The sequence below is a fragment of the Onychostruthus taczanowskii genome, unplaced genomic scaffold (genome assembly GCF_017590055.1).
Source record: "Onychostruthus taczanowskii isolate IOZ18803 unplaced genomic scaffold, ASM1759005v1 scaffold1, whole genome shotgun sequence".
In the NCBI taxonomy this organism is placed as follows: Eukaryota; Metazoa; Chordata; class Aves; order Passeriformes; family Passeridae; genus Onychostruthus; species Onychostruthus taczanowskii.
In genome coordinates, this window is record NW_024496525.1 from 2,232,228 (window position 1) to 2,248,668 (window position 16,441).

A 16,441-nucleotide genomic window follows, 5' to 3' on the forward strand; every position below is an offset into this window, starting at 1 on the left:
AATCCCTCAGCTCTTTGGAAAATTAAACTATTTCTTTACATCAGTGAAGCTGGACACCCAACTATCCTATGTATGGGTAAAATCTGACTTTTAACTTACCTGGGAACCCAAGCTACCACCTCTTTAGTTCACTGGTGGTATGGAAGAGGGAACTGGTGTGGGTAATGTACCAGTGAAATAACTAAAGAAATTAAAAGGGCCACTGGAAAATCTCATGGTCTAATACCTATAGTTTTATCTTAAACTTAGAGCCCTGTTGGGAACATTTTGGTGCTTTCCTGTCTTTTCTGTTTATTTAGTGGAGGTCACTAGTAAAACAGAATTTGGTCAGAGTGCAGAGTTTGTAATTATCTTTCCAGTTTAGAATTTCCATTGTAGAATCTAAATTCGATAGGGGTTCCAAAATATCACCTCATCCAGTCTGTACTGCATCAAGACTAAACATATCAAGGCTAGTACCAGCATGCTTATCAAATTGTGTTCTAATAAAAATCCAGTGGAAGATATTCCACAGTCCCCCATGTCAAACTGCTCCGTTGTTGAAAAATCCTCAGATGGAATGCTGATCAGAAAAATCTTTTAAGTACTTCTCGTTGCAAATAAAGTTGACTCTTTCATGTCTTTCTACTGGAGCCATAGAGGATGGCTGATCAACATCTCTGTAATTAGCTGTAATAAATATCAGAAAGCTGCATCTGGCTTGAAGCTTTTATTTCTTGACTAGGCATACCTAATTCTTTCCGCTTTTTCTCAAAGGGCTTGATTTATACATTTCTTGTTCTTATTATTTTCTTGTTTCTCTTCAGCAGTTTTTATATTTCTATGGTGTTCAGGCGGGACCAGACACAGTATCCAACTGGGGCTTCAGTATTACGTGAATTTAAGAAATCAAATTGTCTCATATGTATCACACCTGTTAAGGTGTTCCAGAATTCAACACATTCCTGGCAGTGCTGCTGCACTGATGTTTTATACTGCTTGTTATCCTAAGATGCTGTACCCGTCTAGCCCAAAATTCCGTGCAGTTTATTAATTTTTCATTCTGTTTCCAAAGAATAATATGTTTGTAACTACTGTATTTTTCCTTGTTGGTTTTTGGACAACCTGACCAATTTGTCAGTAGGATTTGGTGTGTCTGATCTCATCCTTCCTAGCGTTTCCAGCCCTTTGCCTTTGTTTTGAAATTATCAGTTGTTGTAGCACAGATTTTACAAGCCTAAGTATTGCATCGTTTAAGTTGTCAGTGAACATAGTAGAAAGAACAGAACTCAGGACATATCTTGAAACAGATCTGAAGTGCCTTTGCCTTTTGAAATAATGACTAATGACCACTGTGGTTTCCTTCTATCAGATGCTTGCACATCTTCCCATATCTATATTTAAAATGTTGTTCTATGAAAGTGTCTTGTGAGATGATGCCAAAAGCCATACAAGGTGTATCATGTGTGTTGCCTTCTGGTCACACAGCAAGTTTTACATGACTTAAAAAAGGGAACTTGGTTTAGCACAAATGCATTTTACTAATTTTTCATGTGTTTTTCATTCTAGTAAATTAATTAACTCTATCTCAAGTATTTAGAACATGATTGCTCCAAACCTTTCTGAACACAACAATTAAACTATTCAATGTGTTGTTTTCTTCTAAGAAACTTGAGGTGTGGAAAAGCATCTTCACAAGGAAAAGCTCATTTGAGCCCTTTAAAAATACCTTGATAGGTGAGACTTAGACATTTTTTTTCTTTGTTTCCCCCTTTCTTTCTTTAAACCTATTAAGATCTTTGCAGTTTCAAAATAGATAAAGTGTATTTTCCCTAATAATCCTACCTCATTCTGGTCCCTTTCTTCTTTTTCCAATGACACCATGTTCTTGGTTGTCTTTTTTCTGACATAGGTTTGTTATTTAAAATCACCCTGAAAATGATGCAAACTATTAGTATTATTTCAGAACACTTATTTTCTATCATTGGATTGGTTTGTTTCTGTAATGTTTCTTTTTGGAGGGGGTGTATCTGAATTATATCCCAAAATGGTTATTAGGATAACAATCTTCTTCCTGTTCCATTTATAGTGACTGGTTGAGTTTTTTTGTTTGGGCATGTTGTCATATATATTAATTGTTAATTATATTTTAATTACTTCTTTCTCATCTGTCTCACAACACTTGCGTTATATATCACTTATCAGTGATCTGTAAATTATTGCAGGTTACTTCATGATGCTCCTCCCTCATAGGTGTGGGTAGAAGCAATTACCTACATTGTGCATGGGTTGAAGTGTTTTCTGATATTTCCATAATCCTAAAGTTATTTGGTCTGAAAGAGGCAAGACCAAAGCATATGGTTAAATTTTACCAGTATTATTTAGCAACTATTCTGTTTTTACCATAAATATCCATTTTACACTGCACAAATCTACTTTACAATTATTCCGCAAAGATCCCACATGTAATCAGGGCTATATTCAATCAAAGAATTTATCAACACGTAGGTAATTGAGAAGTTTATAATATAAATGTTCATCTGTTCAATTGCAACCTATTTAGGAGATTTTTGGGAAAGATAATACTATGTGCTTCTCTAACATTTCACCAGGGCATTTCAAAATTACTAATAAGACAGAGATACAGTTTAAGGAAGTTGAGCTTAGAGAGGAAAGTGATTTGCCAGAATACAGTGCAGGATGCAGAGGACTGGTAAACACACTTTAACAGAGTGGGTAAAAACATCTGTTCTCTGGGGAGAGAAGAACTGAAGAGCTAACAAGTGAATTTATTTGTATTTGGGACAATATTTTTCAAGAGGCTTTTGTTTCAAACACAGGGAAATACTCATCTTAACAGCTGAGTGTTCCATGATCTAAGTAGATAATTATCAAGTTCTTGTCTGTGCTTTATCACACTCAGTACTTCAGCACCTAAACTTCTGAAAGCTTCTGTGAGCCTGAAGTCAGAAGGACTCCTCTGAGTTATACTACCTGATGATCTAGCCTTAATAAGAATATAAACTTCAATGAATTTTGGTTATGTTGCTCTGTATTTTAGGGAGATACAGTGAGGGTTTTGCATTCTAGTCAGTCAGCTGTTCAGTGTGAGGTTATTGTTTTCTCTTAACTTTAACCCACTATTCAGAATTCTTCCCCTTCAGTCATCTTAAACTCTGATATCTTGGAGTTTATTACTTTACCATAATGGCATATACTTTCTGTACCTCAGTCTGTCACTGACTCCAATGCAATATTAAAATAGAGAAGTTTTTTAATCTCTTCACCTCAACAGTCCCTCTTGATTACCTGTATTTGTTGTTATCTTCTGCAACTTTGCACACATTGCCTATCTTGCACTAACATGGATCTATTCCTATCTTGAGGCAGTGGTTCTGCATATAAAGAAAAAGTCTGCTTTTTAAAAATTTTGGTGGCCATGTACAGAAGAATTTAAGCATGGTTTGCTGCTTACTGTTTCTTGTGGTATTACTGCTCTTGGGAGTTCTCCTCGGTGAAGCTGTGTTGGATTATTTTCTCTTTTCACTGAGCACAATTTGTCAAGACTCAGTCCCTGTTTTAATTTTATGTTGACGTTTTTAATAATACTCCTTGTCTTCACCATTTTACACTTAATTAATAGGAATGGCATAATTCAATCACATGCTGTGCCATTTTCTTACTCTTGTGATTGTTTCAGAGATGGGATTAATTGCAGCTTCCTCTGGAGTCATCTATGGAAAGGCTTTAAATAGGACTATTTCTATTACTGCCCTTTGATGTCAATTTGACAAAATTCTCATCTTCCTCTGTGGTCCAGAATTTGGACTATCTGAGTCAGCTTTCTGTTCAAGTTAATACTTTGAAATCAACTGAGATTAATTATTTAACAGTTCCTTGCATTGTCAACCCTATGCATTAAAACGTCAAATCATACCAAAAAGATCATAAAACTGGCTCTAAGGGTGACCTCCAGTGAAAGCCCGTCTGCTTTTTAATGCAGCACAGAGCCTAAGCCAATTGTCCAAGAGTTCATTTCTACTCCTGCAGGAAACGACCCTAAATCTTTTTGTAGGGTACCTGAGATTCGTACATAGTTAGCTACCTTCGGACACCGCGGCTATTAGAAAAACACAAAATAGCAGAATATTGTCACGAACGGAGGGAAAAATCAGATGTTTCTCATAGGTAGCAACATGCATGCTGGGCAAAGGGCTCGTGAACGTTTCCTTTTCGAAGGGAGTTTGGCAAACGGGGGACGGGACGGGGAAAAGGGCTCTGCGATTTGTCCTGGGTACAGCAGGCTGGCACAAGTCGGGAAGCGGTGGCAACGCGCTGGGACCGGAGGGTAGCGGGCATCCCTGCTGCGGGCAGCCGTGAGCCCGGAGCAATGTTACTTGGCGATGCTGCGGGAGTTGGGACAGGGAGACACGACACCGACGGCCCCGAGCCGCTTTAGGAAGGGCTTCCCCGCCCGCGGTGAGGGAGCTGTACCGGAGGCTGAGGGCTCTGGGCGAGCCCAAGAGTCTCGCTGCGGTGACGGGCGACGGCCCCTCGGGGTGAGGAAAGGAGGTGCGCGCCTGGCCGCGGGACCGCCTCTGCCGCGCCGAAAGTTTGCGAAGTGCCTCAGCGCTGGGGAGAGCGGGGCGGGGGCTGCCCCGGCGGAGCTCCTCCTTCGGGGCCGGGCCTGGGCGGGCGGAGAGTGGAAGGAGCCCCCGGTCCCGGAGTGCCGCGGCTGCGGACGGAGCGAGCGGCGGTCGTGCCGGGGTGCTCCGCGCAGGAGGAGCCCGCGACGTTGCTGCGGGCGGCCCGGGCACGGGGCCGGGGCGCTGCCACCATGAGGCGGCGCGGCGGGGGTTGTCTCCTGCCCGCGCCTCCGCAGCTCCTGCTGGTGCTGCTGGGAGCGCTGCTCCGCTCCAGAGGTAAGCGGCTGCCGCGGCACGCTCTGCCCCGCGGCAGCGCGGGGGGCCCAGCTGCCGTCCCGGGCTCGGCGGCGGAGAACCGTGCCCGGGCACAGAGCCCTGCCGGCCGCGCCGCTCACCTGCCCGCGGGGCGGGGAGCCCTGCCCTGCGCCGCCCCGCCGCGCTTTGTCCGCGCCCCGTCCCGCGCCCGGACGCGGGGCTCTCGCCTTCGCCGTGTCGCGGCGGGCTGGAGCCGGCGAAATGCCCCGGCAGGCCGGAGCGCGGGGCGCGGAGAGGCGCTGCCCTGGGGGCGCCCACGCGGCCGCTGCCCCCCGCGGAAGTTTGGCGGCGGCGGGCGCGGGCTTTGTTCCCGCGGTGCGAGCGGCGGGCCGGGCCGGGGCGGGCGCGCAGGTTGCCTCGCAGGCTGCCGTGCCCGGCGTGTCGGGACAGCCGCCGCTCCGCAGCAGGAATGCAGCCGCGCACCCGCCGCGACGGGCCCCTTAAAGGTACAGCCCGGCTCCGCGGTGGCGCCCCGGGCTACCTGCCTCGTCTCGGCGGGGACTGGGAGTCCTCCCGCAGCGCCCTGGCACGGCGGGGCCGGAGCTGGAGTACCAAAAATAGTGATGAGGGGAGGGTTTCACTGCGCTCTTAGCGCTCCGGGAGGTAGTCTCTTCAAGTCTCGCCATGAAAACTTTAGCTTCGTGGTTGCTCTATCAACTGACATCTGCTGTTTCTTCGTCTTGTGCTGTGGTTCTTGATTTTTACAAGTGCGCCCGGTGGAGAAGAAAACATCTAAACGGTTCGCAAAATTCTTTATAAAGAGTTACAAGGCTTTTGGGGGAGGGGTGTGGAGAGGAGATACGTACCTCATTTCTTTCCCTTCACTGCTTTGGCAGCTGCTGTATAATTTCACCCATCCGTTTTCTCCTGTGCTACTCTGAAATTACAGGAAGCATTTGCAGTAGTGCTGCTGACCTCTATCATTCTACAAGTATTGCCCCTGGGGCACAATCATAGGAAGTTTGGGTTTCAAGTAATATTATTTCTCTTCTAACAAAAAAACTAATTGCAGGCAGCTTTGAAGACTGTGCTAAGCCAGCTTGGATAGACTGACTAGAGAGGGCTGTAGTTCTGCATATCAGAAAGCCTGCTTTTTAGGAGCCAGAAGTGCTCTTGAGTTCCCAAATGCCACACAGATACTTAACTGCCCTCTAGGAGTGAGAGGGATCTAAAAGATAGATCTTAGTGTAGATACAGATCTGGATGTGTTTTATTTTGGCTGTTACCCAGGTGTTCCTAGTTAATGTGTCTGGGCTGTTAACAGCCATGTGGGGGATGTCTGATTGTAAAATGCAAGTTTGTTAGTAGGTGGTTGTTCCTTGATGTCTCTAGGATGCTTTTTTATGGCAGCATGTTTCTCTTTCAAGTAGTTTTCCCATCAGTGCACTTTTGTGTATCCTCTTGTCAGATGACTATAAGTTTATGATTGGATGTGCCAGCTGCTTCCAGAAGTGAATATCCTCTTTCCCTTATCAAAATATGAGGAAGTAAGGACACAACTCTGCAATAAGGACACAATTCCTGAGCAATCTTTTTCCTATTTGAAGCAAGGAAAAACATGAGGAGAGATCATGATGGAAGCAGCAGAGAAAATGCCAGAATTTGTGATGAGTCAGTGTTCTTTCACTTAGCTAGAAAATTTTCAAAATTGTCCCTTAGAAGTACCTGCAGGGGTGGTGTGCAGCTTAACTGTCAGAAAGCATTCACGGAAGTTGTGATGCCAAACAGGTAAGCTGTTAGAAACACTTGGTCATTTACTACTCTGCCTCAGTGCAGGAGAGCGTAAAGCAAACAAGTCTGCAAGACTGACCTTTGACTCTTTTGTAGTGGATAGTGGCAGATAAAACTGGAGAAGTCTGTGCCAAGAAATCCCCAAACCAAACCAACAAAAGCGGTTTGCAAGTATCTTGAGCTCTTGGAAAAGTGCATTGCAGGTAAAAACAGGTGTAGAGAGGAAATTTAATGCTAATTTCCTGCACTGCTGGTGGCTGGAGCAAAGAAGGACCTGGTGTTAAGGTGGTCTGTGTTAGTATAAATACAGAATGTCACAGAACCCGTCTGGCTGATGTGTTTGCTGTTTTGGCTCCTGGAGCTCTGCCAGAAAAATACATAGCTAACATCAGAGCTTCACTTCTGAAACATCTTGACTATGTTTTGTAGTTGGAAACCTGAGTGTGTTACTTTTGTGGAAGTATATTTTGCCGTGGGAATCGCAGTTTCAACTGCCTGTGCTTGGCATTGCTGTTGGTTCTGAAGCTATTAGCCAAGTGCAAAGCACCTATTTTCTTACTGTCAACTTGGAGCTGATAATGTTGTCCTTCCTGGGTGTGCTGAGAGTGCCAGGGTTTGCTGAATCATCAGTTTAGATTATATTCACAGATCTCTTGATCACTCTGAATTATCTTGACTTTTTTTTTTTTTCCCCAAAGTGATGATGGCACTGAGTAGCATTCCCTATATTTCTAAAATGAGGAGCAACATGCTGCAGGCAGTGACAAGTGATGGTTTTTTTGTTTCGCTTTTGACAATTCTGTCTACTAAAACATAGTGGAAAAGCATATGGCATAAATCTTCCAATATGAAGTTAGCATTATTGTTTTATTTAGTGTGTATAAGCAATTTTCTTTTATATTATCTTTCTAGAAGCTTTCAGTTGTGTGCTATAGTACTGTTTTCTGCAGTAGAGAAACTCTTATTGTATCTTGGGAGTGTGGGTGTATGCAGCAAGAAAATTAATAGGTGCATAGTTGCATAAAGTGTTTGCATTTCCAGAATGTCTTGTGAACCTTGAAGAGGGATATTCTCTTCCTGTGGGCCACAAAATGTGATTGCAGAAAACTGGTAGTTGTTTTTCTACATTGTATTCCTTGAAATTACAGAAGTAAAAAGTGTTTAGATGCAAACATTATCCAGTTGTTTGTAGATCAAACCAGAAAACAGTACGCGCTATATGTTAACTAGAAGAGAAATCAAAGTGATTTGTATTTTGTTTTTACTTGTAAATGCTCTCCAGACTAGTGAAATTAACATTAAAAAATAGTTAAAACATTAATTCTATGAGAATGATCTGTAGTCTGATAGTGCTCTTGAATCTTCGTGCACTCTTGTGAAATAAGCAAATATTATCCTTGTTTTGTAAATGTGGGAAGTGAAGTAGAAATTGTCTTGCCCAAGGCCAACTCCATTTGCCCTAGAATGCAACTTACTGTCGAACACAATAGAATGTATGCTTCATAACACTTATAAAAGCTGATAAAGAGATATTATCTTAAAAACCAGTCAAGGTTTTAAAAATAGGTTTATATAGTAAGTGCATGTTCTGCAGCTTCATTGAATTCCTTTGCTGCTTGTGAATATTTCTCTTTTTAATAATTTATATTGCTCTTGCTGATGGTCAAAAGATCATAAAACCACAGAAATTTTACTGACTGTTGGAAAGGGTGAATTGGCAAATAAAGTGTTATTAAAAGAAATGTAAAGGAAAGGTGGATACTTAATTTCTCTAGTCCTCTTATTTCTGGCTTAGCTATTTGTGGTGTTTTCTTATAGGGTTTACATGGTCAGATGGTATATATGTAGACTTAAACTGACCATCTTTTAAGATGTCTGGTTTTACCTGTTAAAACATCCAGAGCTGGAGCTCTGGCATACAACAAACCAACTCCTTTAAGTGGCATACTGTATTTAGCGGCCGCATTTCACACAAATCATGGCAGAAAACACTAAATATAATTGTCATCCACGGGTCTTACTTTTGTGTCTGTGGCATCAATGATTCTTTGCCATTGCTGTTGGGTTAGGTATTACTCTTTTATGGGATTTTGTTGTCTCTGCTGAGTGAAAACTGGGCACTGTAATGCTCCCTGAATCTCTTCTTTCTTCTGTCTGTAGATTTCCATTTCCCTGTACTAAAGATAGTAAGTGTATGGATGCAGGGGCTTGTTATTCTGTAGACTTGTGGTTTATTCATGCTGTATATCTGGTTGCTCTGGGAATGTTACCTGGGAGTATTTGACTGCCCTCCTGTTGTAAGTGAATTCATGTTCAGGTTTTTCAGCTTTCCAGGCATGTTTTCTTTGCCTCTCTTGTGCAGAACTGTCTGTTAGATGCTGAAGTGTTCCAGCCTTTGCATTTAGTCTGGGAGACTCTTGATCTGCAGTCTTTTTGTGAGCAGCCGATCTCCTTGGCTGTTGTGACCCTAGATGAAAGGAGACTCACTGTGTAAGGGCAGGAAAATAAGTTTTCATAAAGACTTTATGAACATCACATAGAGCTGATGTTTGTTGAATTTTGTAGTGCTGAATTGTGAACGACTGAAATTCATCATATCAGGGAATTAGGTAATTTAATGTAGAAGACAAAGAATAAAAGGGAATTGAAGTATCATGAGCCCAATTCTGATGGTATGAGATACATTAAGCATTCTGGTATAAGCATGTTAGCACACCTGTGGGTTAAAAAGTAGTAACAGAAGCTTTGTCTGTCATGATGTTCTTGGGTGATTAGGTTCTTCTGGTATTAGCCACCAGTCAGCAAGTCACAAACCATTAAGACTAACAGACAGTAATGTAGATGCATATTCAGTGTTTGCACTGCTAGTTGCAGTTTTGTCAAAAAGCGTATGACCAAAGACAGCACAGATCTTGTTTCTCAAGCTGTTGTATGTTGATAGCAGCTTTCTGGTGTTGCAGCACTCAGAAGTAAAAAGCACCAGATTTTAGCTGGAATGGGTTAGAGTTAGAAGAAAATTCACCTTCCTGTACTGTAGTGATGAGGTTGTGTAAAGAGCTGTTGTCCAGCAAAGCTTCCAGTAGATAACATATTTGCCTGAAACCAGCCCCCATGTTCTGTAGTGTCAAGGTGGAATTTTATGCTTGGTGTTAAATCTACCAGCAGTGAGAGTTATCATGACTCCAGGCAGGGAAGACCCCTCTCCTGGCTACCAGCATGGTGACTTCCTCAGTATGCCCTAGCAGGGCATAGTCTTCTGTGTCTCTTTGTTACTGCCTGACAGCCCCTCCCAGCTGCTGGAGCTTTCTGTTTCTATTGCATAGCAGCAGTTCTTTAATCAGAAATCTTGTTAGTATTCAAGGATAATTGATCCGACTCTCTGGTAGGGGGTGGGGACCCAGCCTTGCATCCTTCTCCTACTTGCCACCCCCAGTTTGACCCCTGTTGTCTCTTTGTTTCCTCCTGTTAAGTTTGTGCCAGTGATATGTGTGTGTGCTGTTTTTCCAAGCAGCCTGAAGTTGGCTGTAACCAAGAGCAGCAGTTAAATAGAGCCCGATTTCCCCGCTTCCTGGCGTTCAGTTGTTCGGCTCCATTTTCTGGTCTTCAGTGTTTTTGATTTGCAGAGAAGGAACTTACTTGGTGCCCCCGGGCATCTCTTAAACCCATTAGAACAAACTCCATTATTTCACTGTACTTAGAAATCCTCCTCCTTTAGCCCCAGCATCCATCAAAATAATGTATCCTCTGTAAGGCCCTCTGGAAAATGTTTAATAGGATCTTTTCAAACTCAAGGAGAGTTCCAGTTGGAAAGGGGGAGGGGAGAAGGCTAATGGAAGATCTGACTGTGACTTGCAGTAAGCCTGAACTTGGCCTGTGTCAGCTCTCCCTTCACCTCCATGCTGAACAGAGCGGATCCAACACTGGGATCAAAGCTGGAAACAAAAGGCTTTGGGAGAAAAATTTCCCGTCTGGCCAAGAGGCAGCCACACAAAAGTGGTGCATAATTTATCACTCGAGGTTTATTTCTGCTGTGCTCCTTCTGGAGAGAGGAGGAAAAAAGAAGTGACTCTCCTGCTGTTTTGAAGTGGATAAGTGATGGCTTTGGAGATTTGAGGCAGGAAGGAGCTAGAGATACCATGGAAAAACCTTTTCAGTGCATTCTGTACCCAGCTCCTCTCTTCTCAGTCAGACATTATTTCTCTTGAGGGGAACCCTATTCTTGCATTTCGAAGTTTCAGGGAGTGAGGACTTTTAACTTCTCTGGTAATTTCCAAATCAGAGTGGAGTGGTGTTGCCCCTGGCAAAATCAAGGTCTTTGACTTTCCGAGGTGTTTTTCTTAACTTAAGGATTGTCTAGATGCTATGGCTTTGTGTAACATGAAGGAAGAGGCTACGTTTGCCCCAAAGGCTTTATAGACTTAATTGGACATCTGATAAGGATCAGGGGTGTGATAATTCTACTAGGATAGATAAGGTCAATATTAAAATTGTATTGCTTTCTAATTAAATTTCCTTTACCTTTGATTTGATGGGAAAATCTTCCAAAGTTTTTCATTCCAATCACTTCTTAGAACGAGGATAGAGAGAGGTTTTGGGTAAGAGTTGGCATCAAAGACTGCTGAAAGCTGGTAACTGTGTAAATAAGGATGAGGAAGCAAATGCAAGAGTAGTGTAAACCATGAGAAGAAGGTAAAGGGATATAGGAGTATAGATATTAAGAGAAGCAAAGATAGGCATTTTGGAAATGAGAGCCAAGGACTTGAGCTGGCAAAGGAACAGAAGAGCCGTGTAAGGAAATCCAAGTGGAGTAATTATGTGGGATCTGATGGCAGAAAGAGTTGTTAATTAGGTAGGATAAAAGATGGAAATTTTGAAAGTGAAGATGAGCACTGAGCATAATTTAACTGCTGAGACAGGGAAAGACTTATTTTACTAATGCTTTAAAGGAGGATGTGACAAATTGTTAGGAATCCGTGACAGTAGAGTCCCTGACCAAATGGAGTGATTTTATGAAATATTAGGAGCCTAGCAATGGAGTCAGAGGTGTAAAGGGAGACTATTAGCAGAACACTGAGATGGTGAGCCTATAAGATACCTCCATCACCACCTCTGTCTGCAGTGGTGGAATGTGGAATCTCAGCCTTGGGAGCACATAAGCTAGAATGATTTTTGAGTGGGATGTCCCGGAAGGTATTTTGGCAGACAGTATTGTCTGGAAAAGTGTATGAACTGGGAGGGCAGAACTGAAGTGAGAGGCTAGAACTTTGGAGATAATTGCTTGGACAAAAGCATAAAGTGAGAATAGGAGATTACTATGGGTTTGGTAAGAAGTCTGGATATAGAAACAAGTGTAAGTCTGGTGGCAGAAAACTTCTCCTTTCCTGGAAAAGCAGCCTACTTCTCTTTGCCTTCCCCATTAAGAATTGCTGTGTGAAAGAGTGTGTCATTATAGTGAACAGTTAAAACATAGACACCTGATGTTCTCAGCCTTCTTCTCTGAAAGGCTCATGAGAAGCATTCTGGGACTGTGCAAGGTTAGAGGGAAATACACACTCTGCTCCTTTAGCCTGAATCTCCAGCTCTGTCAGTTCATTTGACTTGGTGACAGCTGGTAGTGCTGGGAGAGGTTCTTGCTTAAGGTGCAGCCATTCAGTGTATCAGAACTGTCTCGTGGGATCTAGGATTGGAATAAAATAAAGACACACCTTTCTTTCTTTCTTTTTTTTTTGCCTTTGTGCTCCCACCCAATTTCAGTTCTGAATTTCCATAACTGCTGAATAGTCAAATCCTTTCTTTGCAACTCTGAGGGCAGGGAAAAAAAAAAAAGGAGAGAAGTCTTGGGGTTGTAATTTCCTGCTTCTGTTCCAAGCTTCTGAGGATGAACCAGGAGGTGGGATAATTCTCTGAATTAAAACTGCATTTGTTAAGAGGAAGCCAGCTTTACTGCTGTCCTTTATTTGTTATTCAGACTTTGCCACTTCTTCAAGCTTGACAAATTTAAGAAATTAGGTTTTTGAGGCCTCAGAGACTGTATTCTCCTCACTGTGATTTTTGAAGCCTGCTACTCCTGAAAAGCCTGAATTGAGCTTGTTTTGGCTGAAGGACATGCCACTAATTTGTGCTGCCTTTATAAAAAGGGCCTTGATCAGCACCTATTAGTACCTATTAGCATGAGGAAAAACTTAATGAGTGTGTCTGTGAGAGAAATCTAGAGAGTTTGTGGTATGGGAAAGAGGAGATAGGTTTGAGGCTTTAATAGCCAAGAAACAGGAGAGAATAGTCATTGGTAAATAGAAGCTACCTGCGCTTCTGTCATGGATCTCAAATAGAAGTATTCAGTGTTTAAATCTTAAAAGCATGATGCAGGAATAAGTGAGAGACTGGGTCAGGAGTTCTTGAAGAGCAGTTGTCATTGCATTGCAAACAGACCTAAGTTAAATACAAGGACAGAGCAGGTTGAGCTCAGAGCTGTGTTCGTGCAGAGATGAAGTGGTGAAGGGAATTTTCTTGGGCATTGTCTTGGAAACTGGGAAGGACTGATTTGTCCAGTTGGTGTGGTTATGGCCCTTTGCTATCTTAGGGAAGGCTGCCTCTGCATCTGACTTCTTCCCTGACCAGTGAACAGCAGCTGCAAGAGGGTATTGACTCACGAAGAGCTGGTTGCCGAGCAGTTGTCTCCCCCACAAGGGTGGCAAGCTCATGTGTTCCAGTTTGAACTGTCACCACTCATGAATCAAGACTGTCTGTAAGCCTTTGCTCACTGCATTTTTGAGTGTATGGAAGAATTCAGACCTGCAGTTAGCATTAGCTTAAACAACAGGGGACCTTTAGGCCTTTTGGATGTTAGTTGTTGGTTTTAGGGGGTTTGTTTTTGTTGTTTGATTGTTTTGTTGATTTTTTTTTTTCCAGGCACAAGGTACTTTTATCTGGGAAGCAGGTGGATCCTCTCCCTGTGCCTCAACTCCTCCAGAAAGGCAGATTTGTCATCTTTAAATCTTTACAGTTATGCTGAGTAATTTCTATGCTACCAGTACTCAAGCAAGAACAACCCTGGTGTTCATGGATTTCTGCAACCTTCAACTACAAACTTTGGTTGAAGTAGCTTGCTCGCTAACAGGAGAAGCCTGTTATTTCTCTGAGGTTTCTCTTGTTTGTGACCTGCCTTCTGTGAACTGGAAGAGGAGGAGCTGTAATCTTCTGTTGCTGTTAGTGCAAATTCTAGACTAGAGCAAAATAAGTAAATTGCTTAGGTTTAAGTTTTCCAGTCAATTGTCCCTAGAAAATGTTGGGTGTTTTTTTGGTGCTTCTTTTCTTGCTTTGTTATGGTTAGTTCTTTACCCATAAGTCTTTAGAAGTTTGGGAGCCAACTTTAAACTTGAAATGAATATCTAAAAAAAAAGGGGGATAATTCCTTTGATACTCTGTAGTAACCTTTTCTTGGTTGGTTATGCTGGAGAAGCAAACTTGATGATGGTTATCTGGAAGAATAAGAAAAAAATCAGATGATTTTTTTTTTGAGAAAGGACCCCTGAGCAGTTTTTGTGATGAGATGCTTTAGAGCAGACTGGCAAGAAATAGGGGGTGGCAGACACTTGCCTCCTTGAAATGCTTGGCAGAACCCCACTTAGCTTAATTGAATACCCAAGGTGAAACCTAACAGCTACAATATAGAAATAATGGGAGATACAGGGCAAATGAGACCTGTGTACGGTTCATCAATTGTAGGATAAAAATAAACAGCACTCGGACAGTAGCCTTCGAGCAAGGAAGGGAGTGAGGCAGAGATGACATCTTTGGTGTGTGCGTCTTGCCTTACTCGCTCAGGCGAAACAGCCTCTGAGCTCAGGCTTCGATTAAGTGACTGGGACAGCTGCCAAAACACCTAGTTAGCTGGCTGATGTACTGCAGTGCATTGGTCCTGCAGGTTAATCTGGGAAAGGCATGGAGTGTTAGCTGGGTTTGCCTTGGGTTTTTTCTTGAGCAACATTGTAACAGCATGCTTTGCATCCTGTGTCAAGATCTTAAACTAAATGTGGTGGCAATGCTAAAAGTGCTTCTTGAAGTGTTGTGAGGACAGAGGGCCATTGGAATTACACCCTAGAAGACCAGGTAGCCTAAGGAGCCAGCTTTTCTGACTGTGCAGACTGCATACTAAAGTCTCTAATGTGTGCTTTATGGCTCCATGCCTTTTAGAGACAAGCAGAAGGGGAGTGGCTCACAGGAGCAGAGTGACAGTAACTCCATAAGGAGAATATTATCTGTTGTGGGATGGAACTGAGCTAAGGTGGGTAGACAGCACAGACCCTCTCCAGCCCCACCATAATGAGCCTCAGGAACTTTTGCATGCTTAAGGCTTTGTGTGGCTGTGCTGGCTGCATTAGTGGACCTAGCAAGTAGGACATGTTTGAACTGTTCAAACCATTAGAACTGAATACACTGCTGAGATTTTTCTCCTATACTAATCAAGAGTAAATTAAATATTTGACTCCCACAAGAACAATCTCCAGAGCTCTGTATGTTCTTCCATTGTAACCAAAGGGAAGTCAGCTTTTTTATTTTCACATGTGCAAAGACATGAAGTTACTAGATCTAGAGATCTGTGTAATGATTCCTACAGAGTAGGACTGGGGGGATTTCCATTGCTGATCCTAGCAGCGGCAAAACCAATTCTTTTTATGCAATCTTATCCAAAGCAGCAAAAATTGTCTCTATCAGAGAGCCATAGGCTGAAACCAAATGAAAATGCTATCCAAGCCTATGAAAACATTGTTTCTTTGACGCTCTTTTTGAGGCTTGGGAAGCAAATAATTTAATCTGAAATTCACATGAGAAACTAGTCAGAATCTAAACCAGAACATAAGTTTCTATAGCAGAAAAAAGAAGTCCGGACCTGTTAGCCAACTGAACTGCCACAAGTTATTGTGCAAAGTTATTCTGCTGGCACTTAGTGCCAAGTGAAATGTGCAAAATGAAGTCAGACTTTCATGAAAGTCGGAGCTGGCATGTGCAATTTGGGTTGCATTTTGGATACAGGGAGAATACCATAAATGATAAATGTTGGAATGAGAAGTGAAAGGAGAGGCTGAGAAGAAAATTTTATAATCTTAGAAGTAAAATACACAATATATTAGAGCAAGGAACATTTATCTTACTAGAAATAAAATGTTATTCTTTGGAACATTTTCATTTCTATCCTTGGACTTCAGGCCATATATCCCTTTCTCTTAAAACCTCTGTGGAGACAGGCCCTTCATATGTTGAGTCTACTTCTGGAAAAAACTCAAATGTGCTGCTTTTTACATGTGGGTAACACTTGCAGAGCTTGTTTTGCCAATAAAAGTGTCTTTGAATTGATTGTGGTGGGATGTGTTGCAAGTTCTGATGTAATATGAGGCTCTTTGCAAGTGCAGATTTTGATGAGAACTCATCTCTAAAATCTCTAGTAATTTTATTTTCTTGTTGCTGTTGTGAATTGGCTCCTTTCTTTCTGTGGCCCATTGTTGTATGGATGATGTTTGGAAATGAAATGTTTTCCATCTGGTTAATAAATTTGATTTATCCTTGGAGGCCTGAACTGCTGTCTTTGCTAGCAGGAAATAAACAATGTTCCAACTGTCGCAGTTATCACCCACTTGCCTTTCTCCAGATCCATGTCTTTTGCAAGGATCTTAGAAGAAATGACTCGTGGATTATGAATTGCATTTTACCAGTCCTCTGTTCCTTCATATCTATCCATTTAGTCCTTTCCTCCTGTTTAAACTTTGTAAATT

General features: G+C 42.4%; 1 protein-coding gene across 1 annotated transcript in view; it reads left to right on the top strand.

Moving 5' to 3' along the window:
• Positions 1 to 4,755: 4,755 nt before the first annotated feature.
• The window catches only part of LRP4 (LDL receptor related protein 4), an 82,252-nt gene continuing 70,566 nt past the window's right edge, over positions 4,756 to 16,441 (top strand). Inside the window, exon 1 of the mRNA XM_041401449.1 lies at positions 4,756 to 4,901. Coding sequence (XP_041257383.1) covers positions 4,817 to 4,901 — 85 coding nt within the window. The 5' untranslated portion in view covers positions 4,756 to 4,816. The remainder of the gene's footprint in view (positions 4,902 to 16,441) is intronic.